This window comes from Pneumocystis carinii (genome assembly GCF_001477545.1).
Source record: "Pneumocystis carinii B80 chromosome Unknown supercont1.13, whole genome shotgun sequence".
Taxonomy (NCBI): domain Eukaryota; kingdom Fungi; phylum Ascomycota; class Pneumocystomycetes; order Pneumocystales; family Pneumocystaceae; genus Pneumocystis; species Pneumocystis carinii.
This window is the reverse complement of record NW_017264725.1, coordinates 301,727-313,661: the sequence shown is the minus strand read 5'-3', so window position 1 is coordinate 313,661 and position 11,935 is coordinate 301,727. Positions and strand designations below refer to the sequence as shown.

General features: G+C 27.8%; 7 protein-coding genes and 1 non-coding gene across 8 annotated transcripts; 4 read left to right on the top strand and 4 right to left on the bottom strand.

Moving 5' to 3' along the window:
• The first annotated feature begins 160 nt into the window (after nucleotides 1–160).
• On the top strand, nucleotides 161–1,349 carry T552_02946 (hypothetical protein). The gene is made up of 3 exons (XM_018371469.1): nucleotides 161–564; nucleotides 609–1,255; nucleotides 1,302–1,349. Exons 1-3 carry the CDS (start codon nucleotides 206–208, stop codon nucleotides 1,334–1,336), a joined length of 1,041 nt encoding a protein of 346 aa, XP_018224914.1. The 5' UTR covers nucleotides 161–205; the 3' UTR covers nucleotides 1,337–1,349.
• Nucleotides 1,350–1,805: 456 nt separating this feature from the next.
• Nucleotides 1,806–1,899, bottom strand: T552_05038. Its single transcript has one exon. It is a non-coding gene; the product is annotated as a tRNA-Ser (tRNA).
• Nucleotides 1,900–2,039: 140 nt separating this feature from the next.
• Nucleotides 2,040–2,585, bottom strand: T552_02944 (hypothetical protein). Its single transcript, XM_018371468.1, has 2 exons — nucleotides 2,382–2,585; nucleotides 2,040–2,335 (listed from the first exon to the last, which is right to left on the bottom strand). Exons 1-2 carry the CDS (start codon nucleotides 2,537–2,539, stop codon nucleotides 2,086–2,088), a joined length of 408 nt encoding a protein of 135 aa, XP_018224913.1. The 5' UTR covers nucleotides 2,540–2,585; the 3' UTR covers nucleotides 2,040–2,085.
• Nucleotides 2,586–3,383: 798 nt separating this feature from the next.
• T552_02943 (hypothetical protein) lies at nucleotides 3,384–4,279 on the top strand. Its single transcript, XM_018371467.1, has 2 exons — nucleotides 3,384–3,589; nucleotides 3,633–4,279. Exons 1-2 carry the CDS (start codon nucleotides 3,430–3,432, stop codon nucleotides 4,232–4,234), a joined length of 762 nt encoding a protein of 253 aa, XP_018224912.1. The 5' UTR covers nucleotides 3,384–3,429; the 3' UTR covers nucleotides 4,235–4,279.
• Nucleotides 4,280–5,139: 860 nt separating this feature from the next.
• T552_02942 (hypothetical protein) lies at nucleotides 5,140–6,642 on the top strand. The gene is made up of 6 exons (XM_018371466.1): nucleotides 5,140–5,337; nucleotides 5,379–5,444; nucleotides 5,498–5,709; nucleotides 5,749–5,853; nucleotides 5,898–6,156; nucleotides 6,202–6,642. The coding sequence occupies exons 1-6, from the start codon at nucleotides 5,164–5,166 to the stop codon at nucleotides 6,373–6,375; spliced, it is 990 nt and encodes a 329-aa protein (XP_018224911.1). The 5' UTR covers nucleotides 5,140–5,163; the 3' UTR covers nucleotides 6,376–6,642.
• T552_02941 (hypothetical protein) lies at nucleotides 5,662–7,524 on the bottom strand. The gene is made up of 6 exons (XM_018371465.1): nucleotides 7,331–7,524; nucleotides 7,240–7,280; nucleotides 7,168–7,188; nucleotides 6,864–7,116; nucleotides 6,623–6,819; nucleotides 5,662–6,580 (listed from the first exon to the last, which is right to left on the bottom strand). The coding sequence occupies exons 1-6, from the start codon at nucleotides 7,476–7,478 to the stop codon at nucleotides 6,425–6,427; spliced, it is 816 nt and encodes a 271-aa protein (XP_018224910.1). The 5' UTR covers nucleotides 7,479–7,524; the 3' UTR covers nucleotides 5,662–6,424.
• Nucleotides 7,525–8,349: 825 nt separating this feature from the next.
• Nucleotides 8,350–8,921, top strand: T552_02940 (hypothetical protein; the record flags this gene model as incomplete). The annotated part of the gene is made up of 4 exons (XM_018371464.1): nucleotides 8,350–8,419; nucleotides 8,469–8,576; nucleotides 8,620–8,702; nucleotides 8,742–8,921. 4 exons carry the CDS (start codon nucleotides 8,350–8,352, stop codon nucleotides 8,919–8,921), a joined length of 441 nt encoding a protein of 146 aa, XP_018224909.1.
• A 25-nt stretch (nucleotides 8,922–8,946) lies between these two features.
• On the bottom strand, nucleotides 8,947–11,731 carry T552_02939 (hypothetical protein). Its single transcript, XM_018371463.1, has 11 exons — nucleotides 11,307–11,731; nucleotides 11,182–11,262; nucleotides 10,583–11,137; nucleotides 10,462–10,535; nucleotides 10,226–10,415; nucleotides 10,110–10,183; nucleotides 9,887–10,061; nucleotides 9,460–9,842; nucleotides 9,246–9,413; nucleotides 9,131–9,199; nucleotides 8,947–9,087 (listed from the first exon to the last, which is right to left on the bottom strand). The coding sequence occupies exons 1-11, from the start codon at nucleotides 11,686–11,688 to the stop codon at nucleotides 8,992–8,994; spliced, it is 2,247 nt and encodes a 748-aa protein (XP_018224908.1). The 5' UTR covers nucleotides 11,689–11,731; the 3' UTR covers nucleotides 8,947–8,991.
• Between the last annotated feature and the right edge of the window lie 204 nt (nucleotides 11,732–11,935).

Here is an 11,935-nt window from a genome sequence, read left to right as displayed (position 1 = left end):
GATGAGGCCTAATTTTTTAAGAAAAATTAAATTTTTGGTTAATGAGTTTTAAATAAATTTAGGCATTATATTAAGACATATTAAAAGGAATATTAATAGTATTATAAATATTTTTGGTTATTATTTAGTTTTTTTTTTTTCCTGGAAAAAAGCATTTAGATTAAGCTGTAAAATCAATTAAGGGAGATTATGCAGATAAATTAATATGGAACAAATATCTGAAATTACGGTAATTCAGAAGATTTTTTCAGCTTGTATGGGTGCTATTGTTACGTCTGTTGTTGTTACGCCATTTGATTTGATTAAAACAAGATTACAAAGTCAAACGGTAGATACATTTATAATGAAATCATGTTGTCGAGATATTTTTTATTCATCAATTCATTCTCAAAATATAGGAGAAATAGCATGTTGTTTTAACCCAGATTCTATGTTGAACCATTTTTGTATAGATTATACTACTGATTCTTCAAGAAATCGATTTAATGGAACTCTTGAGGCAATCGTAAAAATTTCTCGGAATGAAGGATTTACTGCATTATGGAGAGGATTGTCTCCTACAATGTAAATTGGATTCATGTTTTGTCTGAGATATTTAATATTTTTAGAGTGATGGCGTTACCGTCTACAATTATTTATTTTGTTGGGTATGATCATCTTCGTCAGTACTTTTCGTCACCCTTGGCACCCTTGTTTTGTGGTGCATTTGCAAGGACGATATCTGCTACAGTAATATCTCCTTTGGAACTTTTTAAAGTTCGTCTTCAATCTGCGGCACATTCTCCGTCTTCTAGTTCGATATTTTCTACAGTGGTTACTAGTATTCAAGATATGGTGAAAGTTCAGGGTTTTCAAAGCTTATGGAAAGGATTGAGTCCTACGTTATGGCGCGATGTTCCATTTAGTGGATTTTATTGGCTAGGTTATGAAAAAATTAAATATTTTTTAAATAAATCTCCAGAACCTTTTAAAAATTTGAATCCTAAGACATCTGAGTATGTAAAGAGTTTTATTTCTGGTGGATTGAGTGGTACTATTGCTGCATTAATTACGCATCCTTTTGATTCTGTTAAAACACGTCGTCAAATTTGGTATAGCACTAATGGATCTATTTCAGCTGTAAGGCAAAGCACTTGGAAAGTTATGTACGATATTTTTAAGGAAACGGGTATTAAGGGTCTATTTCGAGGTGCTGTTCCACGAATACTTAAAGTAAGTCCTGCATGTTCAATTATGATTTCAAGCTATGAGCTTGGTAATATTATTAAAAAGTTTTAATAAATCACTCTAAATGAAGCTAGGTAAAATGTTTTTTGCTGAGCCTTTTAATGTTTAATTATTGTATTGGATTTTTGTTTATCAATTGATTTTTTATTTGTCGATCAGGTTTTTATCATTTTGTTAAGGATGGGTTTTTTATCTATATGTTCTTTTTCGGAATCACTTAACGGATATTTGATGCTGTCTCTATGTTATTCTATAGCTTTTATATTAATGTATAATCTTTTATTAATGATACAATCGATCTTTCAATATTAACTTGAAGTTATATATTTTATTTCAGGTGTCAATCTGATGTATATATATTTGGTTTCATGCAACTTGTATACAAAAGCATATTCAGTTCTATTAAAAAAAAAAAAATATGAATTCATATTTATCAATTAAAATTTATATTTCTTGACTTAATAACTAATTATTTGATATTTTCTTAACCATTATTACTCATTAATGAATGCAAAAAAAAATATTTATGAATAATTAAATATTAATAAATTTAGGTATTTATTATATTAAAAAACACCCGACAACTGCAGGATTCGAACCTGCGTAGGCAAAGCCTATTGGCTAGCTAAATCGGGTAGCAGGCCAACCGAGTAACCACTGTCGCAAGTTGTCGGTTATATATAAACGTGTAAAGGCGTATTTATAGAGTTCTTTTATTATTCAATATAATATTCTTCCAAAATAATTAGATTATAAATTTATCAATAAAATACTTCTAATAATACATTTTAATGATATCAACAAAACCCTTAATATTATAAACCAGTCATCTACTAAAAAATTAGGCTTTAAACATGCCTATTTTTCTTTTTGAGTTGGTATAGAAGGCTGAGGATTAGATGATGATGATGCGTTTGGTGGCTCATAAGGAGGCGCTGGATATTCACTTTGCCAAGGCTGATTTTGCACTACTGGATGTTGATATGATGACGTCATCGGCACTGGGTATCCATATTGTTGTTGTGGCGGATATGCTTGCCATGGCATAAACCATCCCGTATATTTAATAGGTGCATTTCCCTGCTCCGCTCGCCGCCTATTTGCGCAGCTGTTTTTTTTATAAATGTTCATCTATTTTTATAAATCTTTCTTACAAAATACATGTAAAAAGAAAAATAATCCCAATCAATATCATACTTGCTACCATCCATCGTCCCCATGAATTCCACCGACTATAACAATCATACCGTTCCTGAAGTGTTGGTTTATAATCACAATAGTGACGTTTATAAAGCCTATAAGTAGCATCCATTATTTTTTTAAACTTATGTTAAGGTCAAGTTAGATCCTAACGATAAACTCTATATAGAATGGAAAAAAATGATAGTTGGTTAATATTGAATTGCAAATGTTAGAGATGTTTTTCCTAGTGGGTTTTTGTTAAGAAGATGAATATGTATAGTTTTTTTCTCTATTCTTGATTTCAGTGTTAGGATTAGGTAATTGATAGCATAACACAGGGTTGGTTTAGGGATATTAAATAGGTGTTCGTTAGGGGGCCAGGTAGCCTTAGGGTTGGTGTAGGGTTGGCGTGGGATTGTTTAGGGTTACAAGAGGGTTACGAGAGGGTTAGGGGTAATGAGTCAGGGTTACTTTAGGGTTACTTTAGGGTTACTTTAGGGTTGTTTTAGGGTTGTTTAGGGTTGTTTAGGGTTGTTTAGGGTTGTTTAGGGTTAACTTAGGGTTAACCAGGATGACCCTTGTAACTTTAGGGTTATTTTAGGGTTATTTTAGGGTTGCGAGAGGGTTAGGGGTGAAGAGTCAGGGTTATCATAGGGCTAGGGTTATGGTTAACAAGGATTACCCTTGTAGTTCCAGGGTTAGGGTTAACCAGGTTGACCCCTGTTTGATTAGGGTTCTTTTCGTGTTACTTTAGGGTTATTTTAGGGATAATCGTATTAGGTGTCAAGTGCATAGGGTTTAGGGGTTCAGGGTTTAGATATTTGTAAACAAAACAGCTTAGCTTAATCTTCCTTACGAGCTTAGTAAAGAAGAGTATTAGAAGTTATATTTACTTCTTAAGAAAGTATTTCTATAAGAGATTGTTTATTTATAAGGGGATCTAAGTATTTGAATTTAATTGGCATTAATTGCCTGTTTTTTAAGCATTTTTAAAGGATATTTTAATGATTAAAAGAAGAAATGACATCGAATAATTCAAATGTATTTGATGGACTATATTATTCGAGTAAAGATACAATTGACAAGATCAAACAAGCATATTCGAGTCCAAAAGAATGTGTTAATAGTTATTGGTGTTTAATCCCTATGATTTTACTAATTCTTTTTGGGATTTTTATTTGTAAGTGAATTGGTTGATAGAAATTGTGTTGATAAGGGAACAGTGCTTGTTATTTACTATTTTATTATGAATATTATACGTAGTTGTTGCTGCTGCTGCTTTTTGTGTAAACCTACTAGATATGTTAAGTCGCAGCCTACGGTTTTAGTACAACCAACACTGGTTCCACAGTATCCAGTATGGTATCAAGAACCAATTGATCCTCATAGAAGAATGGATATGTATTATGATACATCGCCAAAATATACACCAAAGCCTATGCCTCAAAGATCTCCATGGAAAAAGAAAAGATTGGAAAATAAGAAAATGCATTTAATTTCTAATAAAAGAAATATAGAGAATTATAATTATGATGTAAAGGACATAAAAGATAAAGAGAATTCTATGCATTTTTATACGAATTTCGAAGTAGAATCGCCTACTAAAGAAGAGAATGTAATGGCAGATAGTAGAGAGTATCTTTCAGAACTCTCATTCAATTCAAACTATAGTTGTTATAATTCGAATCAAGTTTCAGATAACGATTCAAGGTCAATTTATTATTTATCCAACTCTAAGTCTTATCCTGATACTCTGGATAGTACGGAGAATGTGTCTTATTTTCCAGGTAGCTATCATAAAAATAGACGCTATTCAGGAATTTGAGATTATAATGTTTTGAAATTGGAGTAAAATTAATCAGATGCTGTGATGGATTGTAATATTTGAGGAAATGTTAAATACATGATTTTACTATATTTGCTATTCTTTATGATATTTTAATTTGAATCCATTGGGGTAAACTTATTTAGGGGAAATATGGATCAGATTTTAAATATAATTACATAGATAATCATATTTTTCAATTTGCATTATTGAAGTATTATATATATTTATTATTATTTATTTACTTTTCTATTTAGTTTTTGTTAAAGTTTTTAATTTGGATATTTTATAATGTTTTTTTATGATTAAGATTTTATATTATTTTGTATTTAATATAACTTTAAGATATGAATATTTTATATTGATCTTGTATTTAGCATAGATTATATTTAAAAATAAATGGTGATATATATTATAATAGTGAAGAATGATTTTAAATTTTAAATAATAATAATTGTATTTTTTTTAAAGCATATCAAGTCATTATAAGTTTAAATTTATATTTAAGTTGCAAAAAATGCATTAAGCAAAAATTTAGATAAATCTTGATTATTTAGAGATTTACCTATTATATTTAGAATATAAAAATTACATATTTTATGAAAAATGTTTAATATTTTTTAGAAAATTAATAATAATGATAAATGAATAAATATAAAACTAATAAAAATTAAATTTTTTATTAAAAACTATATTTATTAATCATAACAGATAAATCTACCATTTTTATTAAATTAAGATATAAAGTTTCAATAGTATATTTAAAAAATCTTATTTTTGATAAAAATAGGCAAAAAAAAGAATTGATTTTTAACAACTTATTCTATGTTTTCCTGATTAAAAATTTGTTAAAATTTTGTAAATATTCTATTTTTACTTAATATATTTTCTATCTTAAAGGTTAGAGTAGTTGCTTTTACGATAACTTAATGATGAGTGGATTTCAAAAATTTGCAGAAAAATGTAGGAAATATGCCTTAATTACCTTTGATAATGAAGATTTATTTAACTTTTCTATGGATGATCCGTATGAATTCAGATTAGATGAGATAATTAAAGATTTAAATGAGAAAATTCATTATCAAACAGAATTTCTTAAGAATGTAAGCTTTTACTAGGAAAAGACATAAAATAATGATAAGAGATCAAAGAATCTAATGTAGCCGTGTCAGATTCTTATTCTTTTCAAAAATTGGCAGATCTTGAGAAGGTCAGAAAGGATAAAATTATGTTTAACGTATCTAATTATTATTTATTATTTAGAACACAAAAAATCCCAGAGAAAGATTAGCATGGATAAAACATTATGCAAATCTATATGAAGAATTATCACGGACGGTTGATTTTACAATTGATGATGATTTTATTACTAGTTTACTTGCTCGGCAGAAAATTCAAAAAAATACAACAGAAGCACAATTGACTATGAAAATATTGGAAAAACGGTTGAAAAAGACATTGTCCATCATTGAGAGGTATTTTTTGTGTTTTTTTTTTATGTTAATATTTTTAAGAGAGCAAAAAATATTGGAAGAAAGTAAAATAATTGGATCTTTATTAGATGAAAGATTAAAAAAGCTGGAAAAACAAAGTCAAAGAAGCTCTCAAGAGATATTAAAGTTGGTTTTTAATCATTTTTTATTTTTTTTTAATTAGAAACAAGTGAATGTCGTATGAATGTAAAAGAAGCTGAACGATCAGTTAATAAGTTTATGCGTGAGCTTGTTAGGTTTATTGATGAAGAATTGGGTGATATATTGCTTGCAGAACAATCTGGCGCAGCAGTTGGACATGCAGATTTACCTGAAAAAAAACATACTAAGTTGCCGGCAGAATCAGGTCAATCAACATTAGATAAACATGTCTCTATACAACAGAAAGATAAAATTACTCTTTGCAATTCTACAAAGGAATTACTTGAGGCAGGGATAATTATTTCTGGTATATTAAAATATTAATGTCTTTAGAATTTGATGAATCAATCAGTTTTGCCAGGCGCAGATCCATATATGATAGTTGAAGATTCAGTAATAGGAAGAATTTTATTACGTTCAGGATTAGTTATGCTACATAACAAAGATGCGAGAAAAATGAGATTAGTAGAGTTTCAGCGAGAAATAGATGAAATGTCTTTTATCTAAAGTATTAATATAGCGTTTTTATATGATTCTTCAAAATGTAAAATATATTTTATTCATCAATTTCCATTTCATCATTAATATCTACAGTGGTAACATATTTTTTGATATCTCTTTTAATTATTGCTGTAGTCCCTCTCTCGATTTTATAGCACCTTTCTTTAGGTGCCCGCTCATTTGGTTTGAGATAATTACGAAGATATTGTGCCTGGTTATAATTAAAAATAGACTTTTAAATAATAAAAAAAACCTTTTCCTTTTCTATGACAACTACATCTACATTGCTTCCTGAACCTAGATCATTAAAAATACCCGCTAAAATAGCATCCTTGCAAAGATCTATTGCTTCTTGTCTGTTCATATTAGGTTTATATTTTGTTTCGAGAACAGACATGGCTGCAAGACTACCACTTCCCATTGTAACAAACGGAAGCTTATCCGTACTCCCTTTTAAGATGAATATTTATTTAAATTTTGTCATAAATATTTACCATGAGCAGAAACCGTGAATAAATGAAATCCCGTAGGATCGGTTCCTGCAACAATCAAATAGGCACCTACATATCCTTGATATTTAAATAAATATTGCTTCATCATAGTCAATGCTGTAACAACACGTGGTTGTCGTTTCGTATATAGAGCATGCAGTTCAATTTGTGAAGAAATATAAGACGTAACAAAATCAATGTCTCCCGCTACTCCTGCTCCTGCTACCCATATTTTTGATGAAATTTTATGCAATTTCTAAGATATAATATATAAGATATAGCTAAATAATATATATATATATAAAACCCTGCAATTTTTATCTGCTACCTAAAAATTCATATTACTAAATGAAATCCATAATTGACTTAAAAAACTCACAATAGGACCCATTGTTGCTCGAGTATCTGCCGCAATACATACTTTCAGTACCATTAGAATAACTATAACCCCTTTATATAATAAAATATACCTCCATCTTCATATATAACACCAACAATTGTTGTTCCTGTAGAAATAGTTGGCGGAAAAGCAATATCTTTTGATAAAAGATATTGATTCCTTTGATAATTATCAAAATTAAAGCCTCTCTTAGGAATATAAGTCTTAGATCCGATCATTTTATGTCTTGACAAGAGTTAAGAAATTGGACGCTCTGCAAAAAATCTTGCGATACTAATAAAACTATAAATATTACTAAATGAGAGTATATGAAATGGAGATTCTGATTGAAAATATATTTTTAAAGGAAATTATAAGACAAATTATATTAAATAGAAAGAGGGAAATGATTGTGTATAATTTATAGTTTTTTTTTTTTTGATTTGAAAAAGTGAACAGATAGGATAATTTTATAGTATATTATGATTTTTTATAATAAATTAGTAATTTGTTTTAATATTTAAATAAATTTTAGAAGTTTATAGAATTGGTCATATTTATTAAATAAAATTATATTTTATTTAATATGCAGCTTAGTGTGTAATAATACAGTGCTAATTGTGTTGTAAATAACAATTGTTTATAGAGAATAAAAAGAAAATATATTATACTTGTTTTATTTTTAATTTAAAGTAGTTAAAGAATTTTTGTATAATATTTAGAATGTTTGGAGTATTATTTATTATTAAATATATATCATTTTAATAAAAGAGTTTGATGCATTCAAAATTAAAAATATTTTCATTTTTGTCTTAAAATAATGTGTTAAAACCTTATTTCAAGGTTTTATTATATTTTTTAAAAACTAGGTTCATATTTAAACAAATATATATAATTTTTAAATCAAGTTTTTAAATTTTAAAAAAATAACTATATTTTTGAATTAAAAATATACATTTCTTAATTGATTTTCTGCTATATTATTCATAATTCCAATGTTAATCTATTTGTTTTAGACATTTTATTTTTTATAAGATCAAGTTATCGAGATTAAGGAAAAAAATATTCAAGTTTTAATAGATGGATATGAAATAGATAAGATATTTCTTAATGCCCTTTGTTTCTCCCGTTGATAACTCTATTTTAAACCGTAAAAAAAGGTCTACAGATAAAAGTAAAAGTAAATTTTTAATAATTTTTTTAAAATATTCTAAATATATGATATAAAGTTGTTATAATAGATCCGAGTGTTCAAATAAAACATATTAATAGACATCTTTTAGAATTAGAACGGGATAATTATAATGATGTAAAAGTTGAAGTTACAAAGAATGAGGGTAGAATGGTGTATATTGTAGGGTATATTTGAAAATGGGGTAGAAGTTCGTACAAAGAAGAGTAATGCAAATGTTCGAAGGATTTTGACATCAAGAAAGACGTTTGCAATGCATTTGGACGAAGCAGTATGGTTTAAATATATGTGTGTGATTTGACAATAGAAGGGTACAAATACGGGTTATCATTTAGCAGCGGTTGAACCGTCAAATAGACCACCTGTCCGATTATGTATTATATGTGGATACTGGGGAAACTATGGATGTAATAAATGTGGCGAAAGGTATTGTTCCAAGTCATGCGAAATTGCACATTTAGAAACTAGATGTATGAAGACATATAATTAGTGTTTTAAAAAAATGATGTATATTTTATGTGAAGTTTTTGGCATTTGAAATTGTAAAAAAATATAGATATTTAAGATCCATTACTTTTGCTAATTTGAGAAGTTGAACGTAGCCAATCACTTTTAATCATAGATACAATATGAACGTATGGTTTAGTGGTGAAAATCTTGTTTATGGTTAGATCTTTATTATAAAGGATGTTATTATACCAAATTATTATAAAGAATAGCCTCGACTTTTTTATTAAATAGAACTGATGAAGGATGAATATAAACAATCTGAAATATATTATAAAAATAATATATAATATTGCAACATGTATACCATATTTCCTATAACTGTGCGATAGTTTCCATCTGCTTGTAATAATGCTGTATTCATAAAAAATCCAGTAAGAAAACATCGAAGAATAAGTTCTGTGTCTATTTTATTTGAAAATTCTATTTTCATACTCGCATTTTTGCAATGTTTCATTAATTGTTTTCTAATTTCCTAAATATATGTAAATGAAAAATTGCATTTTTAAAGGCATTATTACCATGATAGTTGTTATCGCTCTAAAATTTATAAAATTTTGATAACACCATGTTTTTGCCATAGATTCATTCTCCCTTATTTCTATAAATTGTCTTAATACATTAAGATATGTTATATGATCTCCATTTCTATTAAAAAACTTCATTTTTGCATTATTAGCTTCATTTTTCTTGTTTTGAAATGACATAAAAAGATTTTCCGTTGAAAGACATGCAATAATATCAATGATGCATGACAAACAATCATAATCATTTGCTGCTGCAATTAAAACTCGTGCAAGTTGAGGGTTTAATGGGATTAATGACATATCATAACCAAGTTTTGTAATTTCCCCTTTCTCATCAAGAGCAGAAAGTGAATATAATTGCTCAAGAGAATGTAATACTATAATAATAAATTTGTGTTAGATATTTAAAATGTATACAAACATGAATTGTGAGGTGGTGGATCTATATAATCAAAATTTATAACATCATTTTGACCCCTAGCCTTTAGAGTTAATACTGCGAATGACAAATTTACTCTTTTTATTTCTGGAGTGGATGCATTTTTTAATTTTTTAAATTCTGATTCTGTATATAATCTATAACATCTTCCAGGTCCCTCGAAAAATATAAATATTATTCTTCATTAGTAAAATAATATTCTTACCTCTCTTCCTGCTCTTCCTGCTCTTTGTCGTGCTGATGATTTGCTAATTGACTCAATATGCAAAACCTCAATGCCTAGTATCTTAATTATTTTTTTTAAGTATATTTAATACCAACCAAGTCGACTATTATATCTTTTTGCCTTTTCTAGACCCGTATCTATTACATACTTAACTCCTTTTACTGTAACTGAGGTTTCTGCTATATTTGTAGCTAATATAACTTTCCTAGTATTAGATGGAGTTTTAATAAAAGCCTTTTGTTGTATATTTTGAGGTAAGGCAGAAAATAGCGTACATATGAGCATCTTTTGAAGAATAGGTTAATATTATTTCTTAAAAAAATGTGCATACTTTTGGAACATTCTCTTCTAATTGTTTTGCATAGTGACAAATGGATATTTCTAACGATTCAATTTCATCTTGGCCTAAAGAATAAATGAGAAACAATTTCATATATTTAAAGGTTATTTACCTGTAAGAAATGCTAGAATATCTCCTTCTGGTTCATTCATATGAATTTGAAATACTGTCCTTAAAACTGCATCAACGTAATCATTCTCGGGTTGTAGTGTATGATAAATATTAACAGGATGCTCCCTTCCTTTTATAAGGTAAATTTTTGCATTATCAAAAAAAGTGGAAAATCGTTCTGCCTCTAATGTTGCACTCATGATAACTACACGAAGCATTGGACGCAATTTTACTATTTTTTTCAAGAACCCTAAAAGCATATCTGTTACAAGTGTTCTTTCATGTGCTTCGTCGAGAATAATTGTCGAATAAATCGATAATAGTGGATCACCGATCAATTCTCGTAGCAACATTCCATCTGTCATATATTTAATTTGCGTATCTGAAGAAGAACAATCATCAAATCTAATAGAATACCCTACTCTTTCTCCTAAATTTGTTCCTACTTCTTCTGAAACTCTTTTTGCTAAATTAATAGCTGCGATTCTTCTTGGTTGTGTAACTGCTATACGATTGTTTTTTGTATAATTGCATTTCAAAAGAAATTGAGGCAATTCTTAAACATTTAAAAAAATAAAATCTTTAAATATAAATTCTTACGTGTAGATTTCCCTGATCCTGGTTCTCCTAACAAAATTATTACTCTTGAATCTTCCATTTCTTTTATTAGTCTTAATCGAGCTATATATAATTAAAATAATCTAATTGAAATATAAAATTCATACCATTCCATATAGGAAGCTTCATTCTATCTTTAAGAAGCTCCTTTTTCTTTTGACATAGTTCTTTTTTTGATTTTTTTTCTTTAATTACATTTTTTATTCCGTTAGTATTTTTACTCTGTTCAATCTCTAATATATTCATCCCTTTGATCTCTGATGTTTCCTTTATATTTTCATCCTCTGTCTCTTCATTATTTATTACATTTTCTTCTTTTTTCCCATCAATATATTTAATTCTCTTTTCATGATTAGTTGTATTATATATTCGCCGTTTTTTGTCATTTTTCATAGTTTTTTTTGGGGAAAAATTGCTGCCTTCTTCTTCTAATACATTAGATCCTTCTTTTTCATTGAATTTATGGTGAATTCTTTTGTTTTTAGTCATCTTATCTCTCCTTATAATTTCTTAACAGAATATTACGTGATCTTAAGCGTTGCTATAGTAATTAATCTTCAAGACTCAATTAACCTAGTTTATTTTAAAATAGTGTTTTTTATCTAAAAATTCCTTCTATTTTATTAAATAACGTTAAGAATTATTAAACATTGTTTTAGTTTTCTTTTTAAGGGAATTTATCTTTTCTTTCTTTTTTTTAGAGGCGAAATTGAAGGGTTATTGATGAAATATTATC